General features: G+C 45.6%; 1 protein-coding gene across 1 annotated transcript in view; it reads right to left on the minus strand.

Annotated features, from left to right (window-relative positions):
• necab2 (N-terminal EF-hand calcium binding protein 2) overlaps positions 1 to 17,360 on the minus strand; it is a 114,714-nt gene that overhangs the window by 84,552 nt on the left and 12,802 nt on the right. The window contains exon 3 of the mRNA XM_072279257.1: positions 1,151 to 1,259. Within this exon, the coding sequence (XP_072135358.1) occupies positions 1,151 to 1,259 (109 nt within the window). The remainder of the gene's footprint in view (positions 1 to 1,150; positions 1,260 to 17,360) is intronic.

Genomic DNA, 17,360 nt, shown 5'->3' on the forward strand with positions numbered 1-17,360 from the left:
CCTTGGTGCTGAAGTCAGCCGAAGAGTCTTCCCCTCAAAGCAGCCGTTACCTTACCGATGGCGGTAGCGGGGGTGGAAACAATAGGGTCTTTTAAGAGACTCCTGGATGGACACATGGAGCTTAGAGGGCTATGGGTAAGCCTAAGTAGATGTAAGGTAAAGACATGTTCGGCACAGCTTTGTGGGCCGAAGGGCCTGTATAGTGCTGTAGGTTTTCTATGTTCAATGTAAACTGGCCATCCCCAGCCTGACATGAATCACTCAGGATAACAATGTTGATCAGTGTCAATGTACCTGAACTGTGATGATGGAGCTGTGTTCAGTCCTGCTGCTGTTGAAACTGTCCATCCAGCTTTTCTTGATCTCTCTCTCACCCTCAGTCTTCCAATCTCCCTCTACAGTAAAGCCCACATTCCCCTCATTCCTGCCCACCGTGGTACTGCAACCTACTGTTGGACACTCCTTTTACACTGTGTCAGGCTGTCCTCCAGTTCTACCCTCTGTCTTCTCACATTCCCTGCAGCCTAAGCACCATGGCTCCCTGTACTCCACACCCCATTTCATACCTCAACCCTCAGTAGTACCCTGTGCCCCCCTCCCCCCCCCCACACACACAATTCACCTGCCCAGACTCCAGCCTGGTTCCTAATATGTCCTGCCCCCAGTACTGACCTATCATACACTTGAACAAACACACCAGTATGTTGTTAGTCAGTAACTGCTTCACTGCCATCCAATCAGTAACAGTGTAATGACGTTTGGCACAGGGACAGACAAGTTTCCAAGCCAAACTTTCAGACAAAGGACCCTGAAACATAGCAAAGAGCTTCTCAACAGGTTGAAGAAGGCTCCCTGCCAAAAATACCCCCAACACCTCCAGGCAGGAGGGCAGAGAGGGTCTGAGGTTAGGCTCAGAGCTGCTGTTAGGATAACCTCAGCTCCTGGAGACCTTGGCCTTAGTACAGAGGTAAGGCTTTGGCTCGACGCATGCCACCTGCCTCAAAACCTCACCAGTCACAAGAAAGCAAGTCTAACCGAGGTGCATTGGGGAGGTGGGGGTCAGAATCCCAGAAGATTTTACGTGCTTCCCAACACCCTCAGTTCCCTTCATGTTGAACAGGTGAGACAGAGGTTGGAGGGACTGTCTTACTTGGTCTTGTCCAGATCGATCGTGTGGAAGAGGTTTTCCAGTTCTTCTTCGTTGAGGGTCCCATCAGAAAAAAAGGCCCGGAATTCATCCAAGGACAGCTTGCCATCATCTGGAAGGCAAAGGCGGAAGATGTTTCAGTCCATCTCGGCAGGTGATAGACCCCAGACTCAGACCACATTCTGCACATAACACTGCACAATCACACCCCTCACACTTGCAATCTGCAGTTCAGCCAGCAACCCAGACCCTGTCAAACACATCCCTCAACCAAGGAGAAAGTGCAGAGGCATGTAGAGCCGCCACCTCAGCACCAGAGATCCAGGTTCAGTGCTGCCTGGGTGGAGTTTGCATGCTCTCTCACTAACCAGGTGGGCTCCAGCTGCCTTCCACATCTCAAAAACCTGTGGGTTGGTGGATTAACTGAGCAAATCGATAGCCCCTTTCACATGCAGGTGCTGGGAGGTGATGGGAATATGGGGAGATGGGGAAAAATGGGACTAAAGTGGTATTGGATAACGGCTGGATAATGACAAGCACGGTTCAGCCTGTTTCCTTGCTGTACAATGACTGTGACTCCAGAACATTCAGATACAGTACTGGAACATAAAAGTAGGAGACTCTAAAATTAGAGGGTTTAAGATGAGAGGGGAAAGTGTAAAGGACTAAGTTTTTCACACAGAGGGTGCTGTGTTTATGGAACGAGCTGCTAGGCAAAGAGGTAGACGTGATTACAAAAGACATTTGGACAGGTACCAGGATAGGAAATGTTTTGAGAGAAATGGGCCAAATGCAGGTAAATTGTTCCTGCTCTGTTGGACAACTTGGTCAGCATGGACATGATGGGCCCAAGGGCCTGTTTGGGAAGGGTGGTAGTGCACATGCTCCATCCTACAGTACTGGTGCTGAGGTTGAAATGGTTGAGTGCTTGAAGTTCCTAGAAGCATGGCCAGGTCCAACCATGTTGATGCTTCAGCCAAGAATGTGAATCACTGCCCCCAATTCCTCAAGAGGTGAAATAAATTGGGCATGTCCCGGTTGACCACACTGATTTCTGTATCTGCACCATAGAAGCATTCTATCTGGATGCATAACAGCTTATTTTACATTAATCTTTTATCCAGATGACCACTGTGGTTTGCTATGACAACAGCTCTGACCAAGACTGCACTTTGGTTCCAGTGATCATAACACCATTAGTTTCAATTTGATCATGGACAAGGATAGATCTAGTCCTAGGGTTGAGGTTCTGAACTGGAAGAAGGCCAAATTTGAAGAAATGAGAAAGGATCTAAAAAGCGTGGATTGGGACAGGTTGTTCTCTGGCAAAGATGTGATTGATAGGTGGGAAGCCTTCAAAGGGGAAATTTTGAGAGTGCAGAGTTTGTATGTTCCTGTCAGGATTAAAGGCAAATAGAATAGGAATAAGGAACCTTGGTTCTCAAGGGATATTTCAACTCTGATAAAGAAGAAGAGGGAGTTGTATGAAATGTATAGGAAACAGGGGGTAAATCAGGTGCTTGAGGAGTATAAGAAGTGCAAGAAAATACTTAAGAAAGAAATCAGGAGGGCTAAAAGAAGACATGAGGTTGCCTTGGCAGTCAAAGTGAAGGATAATCCAAAGAGCGTTTACAAGTATATTAAGAGCAAAAGGATTGTAAGGGATAAAATTGGTCCTCTTGAAGATCAGAGTGGTTGGCTTTGTGCGGAACCAAAGGAAATGGGGGAGATCTTAAATAGGTTTTTTGCGTCTGTATTTACTAAGGAAGCTGGCATGAAATCTATGGAATTGAGGGAATCAAGTAGTGAGACCATGGAAACTGTACAGATTGAAAAGGAGGAGGTGCTTGCTGTCTTGAGGAAAATTAAAGTGGATAAATCCTCGGGACCTGACAGAGTGTTCCCTCGGACCTTGAAGGAGACTAGTGTTGAAATTGCGGGGGCCCTAGCAGAAATATTTAAAATGTCACTGTCTACGGGTGAAGTACCGGAGGATTGGAGAGTGGCTCATGTTGTTCCATTGTTTGAAAAAGGATCGAAAAGTAATCCAGGAAATTATAGGCCGATGAGTTTAACGTCAGTAGTAGGTAAGTTATTGGAGGGACTACTAAGAGACAGAATCTACAAGCATTTGGATAGACAGGGGCTTATTAGGGAGAGTCAACATGGCTTTGTGCGTGGTAGGTCATGTTTGACTAATCTATTGGAGTTTTTCGAGGAGGTTACCAGGAAAGTGGATGAAGGGAAGGCAGTGGATATCGTCTACATGGACTTCAGTAAGGCCTTTGACAAGGTCCCGCATGGGAGGTTAGTTAGGAAAATTCAGTCGCTAGGTATACATGGAGAGGTGGTAAATTGGATTAGACATTGGCTCGATGGAAGAAGCCAGAGAGTGGTGGTAGAGAATTGCTTCTCTGAGTGGAGGCCTATGACTAGTGGTGTGCCACAGGGATCAGTGCTGGGTCCATTGTTATTTGTCATCTATATCAATGATCTGGATGATAATGTGGTAAATTGGATCAGCAAGTTTGCTGATGATACAAAGATTGGAGGTGTAGTAGACAGTGAGGAAGGTTTTCAGAGGCTGCAGAGGGACTTGGACCAGCTGGAAAAATGGGCTGAAAGATGGCAGATGGAGTTTAATACTGACAAGTGTGAGGTATTGCACGTTGGAAGGACAAACCAACGTAGAACATACAGGGTTAATGGTAAGGCACAGAGGAGTGCAGTGGAACAGAGGGATCTGGGAATACAGATACAAAATTCCCTAAAAGTGTCGTCACAGGTAGATAGGGTCGTAAAGAGAGCTTTTGGTACATTGGCCTTTATTAATCAAAGTATTGAGTATAAGAGCTGGAATGTTATGATGAGGTTGTATAAGGCATTGGTGAGACCGAATCTGGAGTATTGTGTTCAGTTTTGGTCACCAAATTAAAGGAAGGATATTAATAAGGTTGAAAGAGTGCAGAGAAGGTTTACAAGGATGTTGCCGGGACTTGAGAAACTCAGTTACAGAGAAACGTTGAATAGGTTAGGACTTTATTCCCTGGAGCGTAGAAGAATGAGGGGAGATTTGATAGAGGTATATAAAATTATGATGGGTATAGATAGAGTGAATGCAAGCAGGCTTTTTCCACTGAGGCAAGGGGAGAAAAAAACCAGAGGACATGGGTTAAGGGTGAGGGGGGAAAAGTTTAAAGGGAACATTAGTGGGGGCTTCTTCACACAGAGAGTGGTGGGAGTATGGAATGAGCTGCCAGACGAGGTGGTAAATGCGGGTTCTTTTTTAACATTTAAGAATAAATTGGACAGATACATGGATGGGAAGTGTATGGAGGGATATGGTCCGTGTGCAGGTCAGTGAGACTAGGCAGAAAATGGTTCGGCACAGCCAAGAAGGGCCAAAAGGCCTGTTTCTGTGCTGTAGTTTCTATGGTTCTATGGAAAACGCAGAGTTGTGAACACAGCTCAGCATATCACAAAAACCAGCCTCCTCCTGTCATAAGGGGACATTGGGAGCAGACCTAAATGCAAGACACAGACACTGAAGTATGAGGAACGACAAGGTTTATTATGAAAGCAAGGACAGTCAGTAAGAAACGACGCTGGACATGGACACCAGGCCTGGGTTAGAACTAAGACTAAGAAAGCGGGACAAGGACAAGGAACTTGGAACTAGGAGCCTGGGCTTGGACTGCGGGCCAGAGACTGGACAGGGAGCCAAAACCTGGGTCTTGTCTCGGTCTTAGACCCCGGATCTAAGTGAGGACCAGACGTGGCTACAGGACTGGACGTGGCACTCCTGCACAGGATGAGGCACGTGGACAGGATGAGAACACAAAGCCTTGACATGGACAGGACAAGGTTCTTGGACGTGGCTGGAACTGGATGAGGTTCTTGGACATAGCTTGGACTGGATGAGGGAACTCCAGGACTGGACAAGGGAATCTCCAGCACCAGGTTGGGCAATGTACTCCAGGGCAGGACGTGGCTCTTGGACTCGGCTTGGTTAGGCTCTTGGGTATGGAGCTGGGACTCCTCCTTGGAGCGCAGGGCAGGACCCTTTCTTGGACGCAGGGCCAGGATGACTGCCGAGGACACTTGCTGTGGGAACTGCCGAGGTAAACTGCTGAGGGACTCCTGGACTGGACGACATCACAAAGCCTTGACTTGGACAGGACTGGAACACAGCACCTGGAACTTGGAACACAGGAACACAGAACACAGAGCCAGGATCCCTCCTTGGGAACAGGACTTAGGGCCGGGGCTTTACACAGAAACACTCACAATGCGCTGGAGGAATTCAGCAGGTTGGTCAGCATCAGTTGAAAAGATTAGTCGACGAAGGGTTTCGGCCGGAAACGTCGACTAATTTTTTCAACTGATGCTGACTGACCTGCTGCGTTCCTCCAGCGCATTGTGAGTGTTCCTTTGACAACAGCATTTGCAGATTATTTTGTGCTTTGCACAGAGTCAGGACCCCTCCTTGGGAACAGGACCTACGCCCAGAACCCTACATTGACATAGGCATTAAATATGGGGAGACAAAGAGATAGTTCCAAACTCAACAATAGATTGTTCCTTATCTTGGCATGGCAAGGCTCCGGTCTCACTCCAGCAGTTAAACTTGACAGGTATGCAGACAAGGCTTCAGAAGGAAGGGGAAGGGAACAGTCCAGCAAGGAATCCTTGGTTTAAGAGGTATTTATGTGCCAGCCCAAAATGAGAATCAGGTGCCTCAATTAAGGCACCCAATGGAACAAGGGAAAACAGGTAAACCCGGAATAAGGAATCAACAGACCGGACCATGAACCGGAATGCGGACATCACAGACCGGACCATGACATCTCTCCTCTCCATGAATTCTGACTATATGTCCTACCACATCAGTAAAGGAGCTGACATAAAATCAAAGACCCCACCCACCCCAGACATTCTGTCTCATCCCTTCTTCCAATCAGAGAGAAGATACTAAAATCTGAAAGCACATAACCACCAGGCTCAAGAACAGATTCTACCCCACTGTTATGACTCCTGAGTACACTGCTTGTACAATAAGATGGCGTCCTGACCTCAACATCTACCTCGTTATGACCTTGCACCTTCTGCACTTTCTCTTTAACTGTTACTCATTATTCTGCATCCTGCTACCTTTTTCCCTTGTACTACCTCAATGTACTGATATGATGAATGGATCTGTATGCAAAACAAAGATTTTCACTGTACCGATTATAAACCCAGAATTTATTTCGCATGCAGCAAGCAAACAGATTATGGACAGCAACTGGCATTTGCGGAAGGACACTGTTTTAAATTCAGCTTCTGCAGAGTTTTGATTTTCAATGACCAGCCTGGATTCTCAGCTGACAGCCAGAATTAACTTCTCCTGGAGGTGGAATATCTCCCAGAGAGCCTCAGCTGACAAGTAAGCTGCATGCTGGCCGTGAGTTCATTGTCATCATGTCACCTAACACTTTGTTCTACACCTGGCTTCCTGTTCAGCAATCTCTACCTTGGAAGGAGAAAGGTGTCACTGTCAGCCCGATGTCTTCCTCCAGTCATTAATGTTTGCAGTTCAGGGCGGTTTGGCAACTTCCCAGTCACTGCAGAAACCCTGCCCAAGGTTTGTAATTGAGGACTGGTCAGGTTGGTATACCTTCCAACAGCTCTGCTGCTTGGGCGAAAGGATCAGTCACAGACTGCAACCAGCTGATGATTCACCAGGACTGGTACTTGGTTCTCCAGCTAAGCCGGGTGGTGGAGAAATTGGTGTTTGTTTATTATTGTCACATGTGCCGAGATACAGTGAAAAGCTTGTTTTGCATATCATCCATATTAATCAACTCATTAAGCAGTGCATTGAAATAGAACAAGGGAAATAACAGAATGCAGAAAAAAGTGTAACAGCTACAGAGAAAGTGCAGTGCAGGTAAATAATAAGGTGGAAGATTAAAAAGTGCTGATGAAGGATCTCGGCCTGAAACATTGACTGTTCATTCCCCTCCATAGAAGCTGCCTGACCTGCTTGGTTCTCTCAGCATTGTGTTCCTTCAAGCTCATAATGTGAGATTGTTAAATCAGGTGTCCATCTCTTCATAATAACAGTCCTATTGTACTTTCAGCCTTTTGCTCGTTGGGAGAGAGGAGAAGAGGGAGAGAGCCTGGGGAGAGTGGGTCTTTGGTTATGCCAGCTACTTTACTGAGGCAGCGAGAAGTATAGACACCACACAGTCTCAGTAGATTAACTGTGAAAGTGACACAAGAGGTACCACAATTGCTGGAAATCTTCAGCAACGCACATAAAACACTGGAGGTACTTAGCAAGCCAAGCAGCTTCTATGGAAAGGAACTCCTCAAGTTTTAAGATAGCTATGAATAAGGATAAGATTCTCGTGAGGAAGTATTAAGACCATAAGGCCACAAGATATAAGAGCAAAATTAAACCATTTGGCTCATTGAGTCTGCTTGGTCATTTTTCCTCTCAGCCCCAGTCTCCAGCCTTCTCCCCATATCCCTTCATGCCCTGACCAATCAAAAATTTGTCAACCTCCACCTTAAATATACATAAAGATGGCCTCCACAGCTGGCCGTGGCAATGAATTCCACAGATTCACAACTCTCTGGCTAAAGACATTCCTCCTCATCTCCATTCCCTTCTGAGTCTGTGTCCTCTGGTCTTAGACTCTCCCACCATGGAAACATTCTCATTCCCACAGCCACTCTATCAAGGCCTTTCACAATTCAATAGGTTCAATGAGGTCAGCCCTCTTACTTCTGAATTCCAGTGAATACAGGCCCAGAACCATCAGCTGATCTTCATATGACAAGCCATTAAATCCTGGAATCATTTTTGTGAACCTCCGTTGAGCCCCCTCCAGTTTCAACACATCCTTTCTACGATAAGGGACCCAATCCTGCTCACAATACTCCAAGTGAGGCCTCAAAAGTTTTTAATAACGTTTCAACACGACATGTTTGCTTTTACATTCCAGTCCTCTTGAAATGAATGGTAACATTGCATTTGCCTTCCCCACCACGGACTTAAACTTTAGGGAAGCCTGCACAAAGAATCCCAAGTCCCTTTGCACCTCAATTATTTTGTATTTTCTCTCCATTTAGAAAATAGCCAAACCTTTCATTTCTTCTAACCAAGTGCATGACCATACACTTCTCAACACTGTATTCCATCTGCCATTTGTTTGCCCATTCTCCTAATTTGTCTAAGTCCTTCTGTAGCCTCTTTACTTCCTCAAAATGGCCTGCCCCTCCACTTATCTTCATATCACCTGCAAACTTTGTGACAAAACCATCAATTCTATCATCTAAGTTATTAACATATAATGTAAAAAGAATCAGTCCCAACATAGACCCCTGTGGAACACCACTGGTCACCAGCAGTCAGTCAGAAAAGGCTCCCTTTATTCCCACTCCTTGCATCCTGCCAATCAGCCACTGCTAGAATCGTTCTTGTAATACCATTGGCTTGTAACTCATTAAGCAACCTCGTGTGTGGCACCTTGTCAAAGCCTTCTAAAACTCAACCAATTCTCCTTTGCCTATCCTGCTTGTTATTTCTTCAAAAGATTCCAACAAATTTGTCAGGCAAGATTTTCCCTTAAGGAAACCATGCTGAATATGGCCTATTTTATCATGTGCCTCCAAGGAAACTATAGGCCAGTTAGTCTGACCTCATCCTTAATAATCAGTTCCAACAACTTCCCAACCACTGAGGTCAGGCTAACTGGCCTATAGTTTCCTTTCTTCTGCCTCTCTCCCCTGTTGAAGAGTGAAGTAATATTTGCATTTTCCAGTCTTCCGGAATCATTCCAGAATCTAGTACTTCTTGAAAGATTATTACAAATACATCCACGATCTCTTCAGCCACTTCTTTCAGAACCCTAGGGTGTACACCATCTAGTCCAGGTGACTTATCTACCTTCAGGCCTTTCAGTTTCCAAAGAACCTTCTCTCTTATTATGGTAACTTCACACATTTCATTCCTCCTGACACCTGTAGCATCCACCAGACTGCTAGCGTCTTCCACAATGAAGACTGATGCAAAATACTTATTCAGTTCATCTGCCATTTCATTGTCCCTCATTACTACCTCTCCAGAATTGTATTCCAGCAGTCCGATATCCGCTCTCATCTCTCTTTTACACTTTATGCATCTGAAAAAACTTTTGGTATCCTCTTTAATATTATTGGCTAGCTTCCTTTCATATTCCATCTTTTCCTTCTTAATGACTTTTAGTTACCTTCGGTTAGTTTTTAAAAGATTTCCAATCCTCTAAATTCCCCTGATTTTGGCTCTATTATATGCCCTCTCTTTGTCCTTTATGTTGGCTTTGACTTCTCTTGTTAGGCACGGCTGTGTCATCTTAGCCACGGATGTGTCACTTGTGTAATGTGTTGAACAGAAAGTACAGGTCCTATTTATCCACAATTGGACTGTACCCTTCTATTGTGGCTCCTTTTCGCATCTTGTGGCACATTGGGTGGCATTTTTGCCATTTCTGTAACATTCTATTTTTTATACTCAATCTGGCATGGTTGGAAAGCATGAAGGAGCCGGCCAGTACTGGTGCCACTACACCAACAGCTGGCTACCCTTCTACACCTTGCCTATTTAGTGTAAGTGTCTACCGGAATGCCTCTAAAGTATATCTGATTGTGGCACTTCCTCCGAAAGTATGCTCCAGATAGCAGCTGTTCTCTATGTAAAATAGCTTGTCTCTCTGATCACCTTGAAAGGTCCTTCCCCTTACCTTAAACCTCATGTGTCAGATTTCAACTAATTCCCCAAATGGATGGCTTGACAAGATATTTGTAATAAAGCTGAAGACTGGAGAACAGAAGGTCTTAGTTTTGGAACAAGGGGTCAGCTACTGAGAATAACATACAAACTTTTATAGCATTTGATCTGGTGGAGGCTTTATTTAAAAATGACTTGTACTTTTGTAATGGCTTAAAGTAGACCTGTCATGACTTTAATGAACAACAGAGCTGGCTAACAAATGGCCATCTTGTCTCTGTTTCTCTTTGCCACAGTTAGTTTTATGTTCAGAACGTGTCAAGTAATTATCAATAATCCTAAATACAAAGGATTCTACAGATGCTGGAAATGCAGAGCAACACTCAAAATTCAGGAGGAACTCAGTGGGTCAGGCAAGCAACCATGGAGGGGAATAAAGAGTTAATGTTCTAGGCCGAGACTCGTCATCAGGACTGGATAGGGAGGGGGCAGAATAAAGAGTTAATGTTCTAGGCCGAGACTCGTCATCAGGACTGGATAGGGAGGGGGCAGAATAAAGAGTTGATGTTCTAGGGCGAGATCCATCATCAGGACTGAATAGTGAGGGGGCAGAATAAAGAGTTAATGTTCTAGGCCGAGACTCGTCATCAGGACTGAATAGTGAGGGGGCAGAATAAAGAGTTAATGTTCTAGGCCGAGACTCGTCATCAGGACTGGATAGGGAGGGGGCAGAATAAAGAGTTAATGTTCTAGGCCGAGACTCGTCATCAGGACTGGATAGGGAGGGGGCAGAATAAAGAGTTAATGTTCTAGGCCGAGACTCGTCATCAGGACTGGATAGGGAGGGGGCAGAATAAAGAGTTAATGTTCTAGGGCGAGATCCATCATCAGGACTGAATAGTGAGGGGGCAGAATAAAGAGTTAATGTTCTAGGCCGAGACTCGTCATCAGGACTGGATAGGGAGGGGGCAGAATAAAGAGTTAATGTTCTAGGGCGAGATCCATCATCAGGACTGAATAGTGAGGGGGCAGAATAAAGAGTTAATGTTCTAGGCCGAGACTCGTCATCAGGACTGGATAGGGAGGAGGCAGAATAAAGAGTTGATGTTTTAGGCCGAGGAAGGTGGTGGAGGAGGAGTATAAGCTGGCAAGTGAGACTGGGTGAGGGGAGAGGGGGTGCAGTAAGAAACTGAGAGGGAATGGGTGGAAGAGGTAAAGGGCTGAAGAAGACCACGGAAGAAAGGATAGGAGGAGAGGAATCAGAGGAAGGTGACGGGCGGTTGTGAAGAAGATAAGGAGTGGGAGAAGGTAACCAGAAAGGGGAATGAAAAAAGAGCACTGTAGCTCTGTCCACTGCCAAAAGTGAGATCTCCCGGTGGCTACCCATTTGAATTCTGTTCCAAGGACGTGACTGGGGACGAACCCAAGAGCAGGACATAGGCACAGAGACAGGGTCGTGAGGCGTTAGTGCAGCCGCGAACGTGGAACAGATATTCAGGAGAATCTTTACATGGAGACGAGGTTTACGTAGATTATCCAGGGAATGGCGCGGAGCTTAGAACTGACAGTCCTAAGAGATCAGGAAACGAGGTTTACACACACTAGACTAGACCAGCGAACTGATGAAGCGTGACAGTGCCGCCTGGGTTCTTGTCCTCAGTTTGCTGATGGAAAGCAGGTGTGCTGTGATTAATGAAAACTGGGAACAATTAGAAATCATACGAGGGGATTAAAGGCTGATTTATACTTCTGCATCAACTTGACACCATAAGTACAGCATCGCTGCAAACCCTACGCAGAGCCTACGAGGATTCCTACGCCGTAGCATGACGCGCACCTCTCCCAAAATGTAACTACGCATCGCAGCAATGCAGTCCGAACAACTGTGATTGGTCCGCTTGGTAGCATTTCATTTCCTCCTATGCTGCAATAGCTTCCCATTGAGCGACTGAAGGGCAGGGAAGGAACTCTGGCTGCAGTGCTTTCCATAAAGGCTTACAGACCTCCGAAATTGTGGAGGGCACATTTCGCTTTTACGAAAAAACACGCTCACTTTAAACTTGTTTACCCCGAGAAAGACTACCATGACCATGAAGCCTTGCGTGGGCAGGTGTGTGCGCATGTGCAACGTGCCCGAATTGCAGAGTGATGCAGACACACCAACACACAAGTATAAATGCTCACAACGCATGTAGGCCACTTGCATAGGTTACGGGGTCCATTTGAAGCACAAGTATAAATTGGCCTTAAGACCTCATCAAGGAGATGATAGCAAGATGAGGCATTGCCGGACGGGACCGTGACAGAATTTGACTTCCCATTGCCATTGACAAAAGCAATTTACTGCAGATTCTAGAAAACCTGAAGAAAACAATGGAAATACTAATCTGAACAGATAGCAGATGCCCCTTTACCTGCTAACAGCCCCTCCCAATCAAATGCTGCTAGTTCCTGGCCAATGTAATCAACATTAGTGTTTCCTCCATTTAGGACGTTATCTTGTCGACTAATTTCATCTTTTTTCTTAACTATATTCAGATTAATAGAGTTATAGTCACTGGCTCCAAAGTGCTTCCCCCCAGCCTCCGCAGCACATCAGCCATTTTCCCAGCCTCATCTCTTTTCTTGGTCACCTGTGCTCTAGAAGCTTAGCCAAGTGGTCGGAGAAATTGAATTGCTCCCTAGCGCATCAGCTCGTCAGCCATGCACTCATCTACCCTGTCTATGCTCCTTCAGCTGCCAGCATCCTGAGCTCTGCAATCAGCTCCAACATCTCTACTCACCCTCTGAGAGTCGCATCCAGATTTCAATCATCAGCTCCGAAGTTCTGTTACTCATGCAGGCTCCAGCACTTTTACTGAATAATGTGCCAGTGATATTTTACTCTGGTAACAGTGGTTTACAAACATAACTTCCTTCTGTAGTCAAACACCCCTAGATGAATAATTTTAATCTCACTTTCTTTCTACACACTCATTGATCACAGATGGGGTGGAAAGGGATGTGTTCCTACAGAGTGATGAGGAGGTGTTAGGACATGTGGCTGTTAATCTCTGGAATATCCCGATTCCATGTGCTAGTGATGACAGGAGAAGAAGGGTTGGGGGACACACGATGTTCGAGAAGCTCAGGAAGAGCTGAACACACAGGAGTGGGGTAGGAGGCATTTGCAACCATTGATAGATCAGTGGAACACTTCGAGACCAAGTTAATAAAGTTGCGTCTGGTTGGAACGCAGTCTGAGTCAGACAGAAATAAATTGGTTGCATTAGGAGTGTGGTCAGCAACTCACTTTTTCCCACTTAGTGGGACCCTCCCTCCCCTCACACCCTATTTACTGTAGACATGGGACCCTCCCTCCCCTCACACCCTATTTACTGTAGACATGGGACCCTCCCTCCCCTCACACCCTATTTACTGTTGACATGGGACCCTCCCTCCCCTCACACCCTATTTACTGTAGACATGGGACCCTCCCTCCCCTCACACCCTATTTACTGTTGACATGGGACCCTCCCTCACCTCACAACCTATTTACTGTTGACATGGGACCCTCCCTCCCCTCGCATCCTATTTACTGTTGACATGGGACCCTCCCTCACCTCACACCCTATTTACTGTTGACAGGGGACCCTCCCTCCCCTCACATCCTATTTACCGTGGACACGGATGAACATATGGAATATGTTTCACACAGATTTGATTCATCTCATAATAATTAATCTATTGAGATAAGTTCTGAATGAAGTCAGTGACCTAGCCTTCACATCCCACTCCATCAGATTCCTCTGAGTGAAGAGATTGGAACCTTGTCTCGTGTTGCATAAAAGTCACTTTAGTGACCACTACGTCTTCAGAATGTGGGAAGGGCCAAGCACCCAGAAGGCAGTGCATATTCACAGGAATAAGGCATAGCGGCTGAGATCAAGCTTGTGTTTGGGGATGTAGCCAGCCCACCAGCTGCACGCCGTATCTGATTATACTGATTAGAAGTTACAACAACAATACCTGAAGCACAAGACATTCCTATTACACAGCATCCATAATAAAAGACTGTGCTTAATCCAAACACACTCTTCAGACTGTGGCACACCAGAGCATCTGGTATTTGGCAGCATCCTTTGTTTAGGAGTCCCCTTCCAAATGAGCAGCTTCGAACTGGAGCTGCCAGCATAGGGGCGTGAGCATCCTCCTACAGAAAGGTGCCCAGAGTGCACTGCAGCCTAAAATCAATCTCTCCTGCAGCACAGCAACACCACAATACAGGCACACATTTTGAAGACGTCCACTACATTTAGGAGTACCAACAAGAAGATGTCCCCTACATTCAGGTGCACCCCACTTGTCAGAGAATTCAACCCTGAGCCACTGGAAATCCAACCACGCCCCACAGAAGGGGACAGCCTACATAAAGGAGTATCCCTTAATACAGGGCGAGCCTTCACACAGAGGCTACCTACACATGGAAGTGCCTGCGCGCACGCACACACACACACACGCGTGTGCACACACACACACACATGCATACACACACACACAAGCGTCTTACACTGAGCAGCACCATTAAAAGCAGAAACATGCTTAGCTATCCTACAGAAGGGGCAGGGTACATCCTCTCTCAAGAGTGCCTCACACAGACGCCTCCCTTTGTATACAAGCGACAGTACAGTGCAATCTTCTTTCATACACAGAACCCGATACATCCCCTATTACAGGTGCATCTTTCACACAGGAGCACACTACGTACAGCACACCATACATTGTGGAACATCCTTAATACAAGTATCTGGGAATACAGTTCCATAATTCCTTTCAAAGTGGTGTCACAGGCATAGTGGATAGCCAGAAACTTTTTTACAAGGCAAAAATTGCTGATATGAGGGGCTATGGTTTCTCGTTTATTGGATGAAAGTATAGGGGGCTGTCAAAGGCAAGTTTTTTACACAGAGTGGGGTGGTGATGGTGGAGGCAGATACATTAGGGATGTTTAAGAGGCACATGGATGTTAGAAAAAATAAGGACTATGTAGGAGGGAAAGATTAAATTACAGAAAGATTAATTGAGGTTCACAGACACCTCAGTTAATGGTAGGGGTCCATGGCATAAAATGTTGGGAACCCATTGCATTAAATTAACCTTAGAGTGGGTTAAAAGTAGGCACAACACCATGGTCCAAAGAGCCTGTAATGTGCTGCAATATTCAATGTTGTACTAACATAAGAGCATCATTATTATCTTTAACAGAGGAAGCAGAGTATATAGGTACACTGTATTCAGTACATTTACAGAGAACATACAGTGGAACATCCTTCATTTAGGTGTCCTTCTAGTATAAGTCCAGCTGGCATAATGCAGCATCATCTACAGGACAGCATTATGGGATCACCCAATATATAGAGGCACCACATTTACTCAACCATCCTATAAATATGGAGCGTCATTTCTAGAAGAGTCCATTTCCAGCAAGAGCACAGAGGAGAACACTCATTGGAAACATATCTTACAGCAGACAGTAGAGAAACACTCCCACCCCCACAATACATCACTTTTCTACTGAAATAACCAGCGTTCAGGGAAAGTTATCAACTTATGGAAGCATTCCAATTGGAACTGCTTTCACGAGGGGATGCCTGAAACAATCAAGCCCTAAGTACAGGGGAGCCGCAAATACATCGTATACATACATCTCCCCTACAGATGCCACACTCTTTATTTAAGGAACCTGTCATCCGGCAACAATTTACACAGACTAACATCCTTCACATATACCAGTCACTGGGCACTGCAAGCATACCAATCATTGGCTGTACAGGGATGTTTTCCCTCTGAACCATCCAGAAGCCTAATCCTGTCACATCCATTCAGTAAGATAACTATTAATCATTTTGCATCCCAACGTGATCCCCTCAGATAGCCTCCTGCCAAGTTCCTGGGAGATGATGAAGCATCTCCAAGTGAGATCTTATTGGGGATGATGTGAAGTGTTGTGGAATAGTGAGGGTAAGGTACAGTTCTCAGCAACAAACCATCAGTTTCAACCCTGACAGTGATAGAGACATAGAGCATGTAAACAGGCCAATCAGCCCATCATGACCACACAGACAAGTTGGCACCCATCCATGTTAATCCAGGGCTTGGCCCGTAACCCTCTACACCTGAGTGATTCAGCTGCTCCATCCAGACACTTCTCCAGTGCTGTCAGTGACTGCTTCCACCACTCTTCCTCCCTCTGGCATTGTGTTCCAGCTACTCATCATGCTCAGCACAAAAAAGGTTCCCCTCAGACCCCCTCTAAATCTTTTCCCCCTCAGCCTAAATCTGCATACTCTAGTTTTATCTGCCTCTGATGTGGGAAAAGGTTACATGCAGTCTACCTTATCTATAGCGCTTCATTTTATGTCTGTCAATCATGTACCCTGAACCTACCCTGTCCCAGGAGGAACAGTTCCAGTCTCTCCTCATAACTAAGATGCTCCTCCTCCGTATGTACACCCTGGTGAGTCATCTCTGCATCCACTCCTGCACTATTATAAAGCTGCTGTCTGTGGAAATTAGTTAACACACACAATCCATCATTCACAGGCTCCGGCTCAACTGTCTCTGATGACTTGTACAACCACTTTGCCACGTCCGTGCATTCGTATCAAAATTTTTGTGTGGTATAGTTTTCTTTCTCTCTGCCCAGTGGTTAATTTCATTCAATCTTTTGAAGAAACCTGGACATAAGACTCACTGGAAGTTTCTATCCAGCGTTATAAGACCACAGAGTAGTTCCCTAGTATGATTAAATGGACTGTTGACCTCTCGGTTTACCTTGTTCTGATCTTGCACTTTATTGACGACCTGTACTGCACTTTCTCTGGAGCTGTTACACTTTATTCTGCATACTGTTACTGTTTTACCCTGTCCTACCACAATACACTGTGTAATCAGTTGTTCTGTATGAACAGGTTTTTCACTATACCTAAGCACATAGGACACTAATAAACCATATCCAGCTCCAATGAGTCCTGACGGGTCCCAGCTCTGCCACCGAAACATTGACAGATTACTCCTTCCACAGATACTGCCCGACTGACTGAACAATTCTAGCATTTCTGTTCTTATTTCCTGAATCTGCAACATTGTTTAGTAATCAATAGTCTGTCCCGAGTGGGATCTCAGCATAAACACACGGTTTTATAGCAGATCCATACATACAGGACACACTCACCATGCTAAGTGTCTGCACACAGGACCACAGGGTTCCTGTATACATAGGAACCCCATAGAAACACAGGACCACAGGGTTCCTGTATACACAGTGTCGGAAAGCAGCAAATACGTAGGATCTCAGTGTTCCTGTAGATATAGGGTTACAGTAACCCTGTATATACACAGGACAACAGAGTTCCTGTACACATAAGGTCACTGTAGTGCAGCATATACACAGGGCCACAGTGCCTCTGTAAACACAGT

Source organism: Mobula birostris, chromosome 15 (genome assembly GCF_030028105.1).
Source record: "Mobula birostris isolate sMobBir1 chromosome 15, sMobBir1.hap1, whole genome shotgun sequence".
NCBI classification, from domain to species: Eukaryota; Metazoa; Chordata; class Chondrichthyes; order Myliobatiformes; family Myliobatidae; genus Mobula; species Mobula birostris.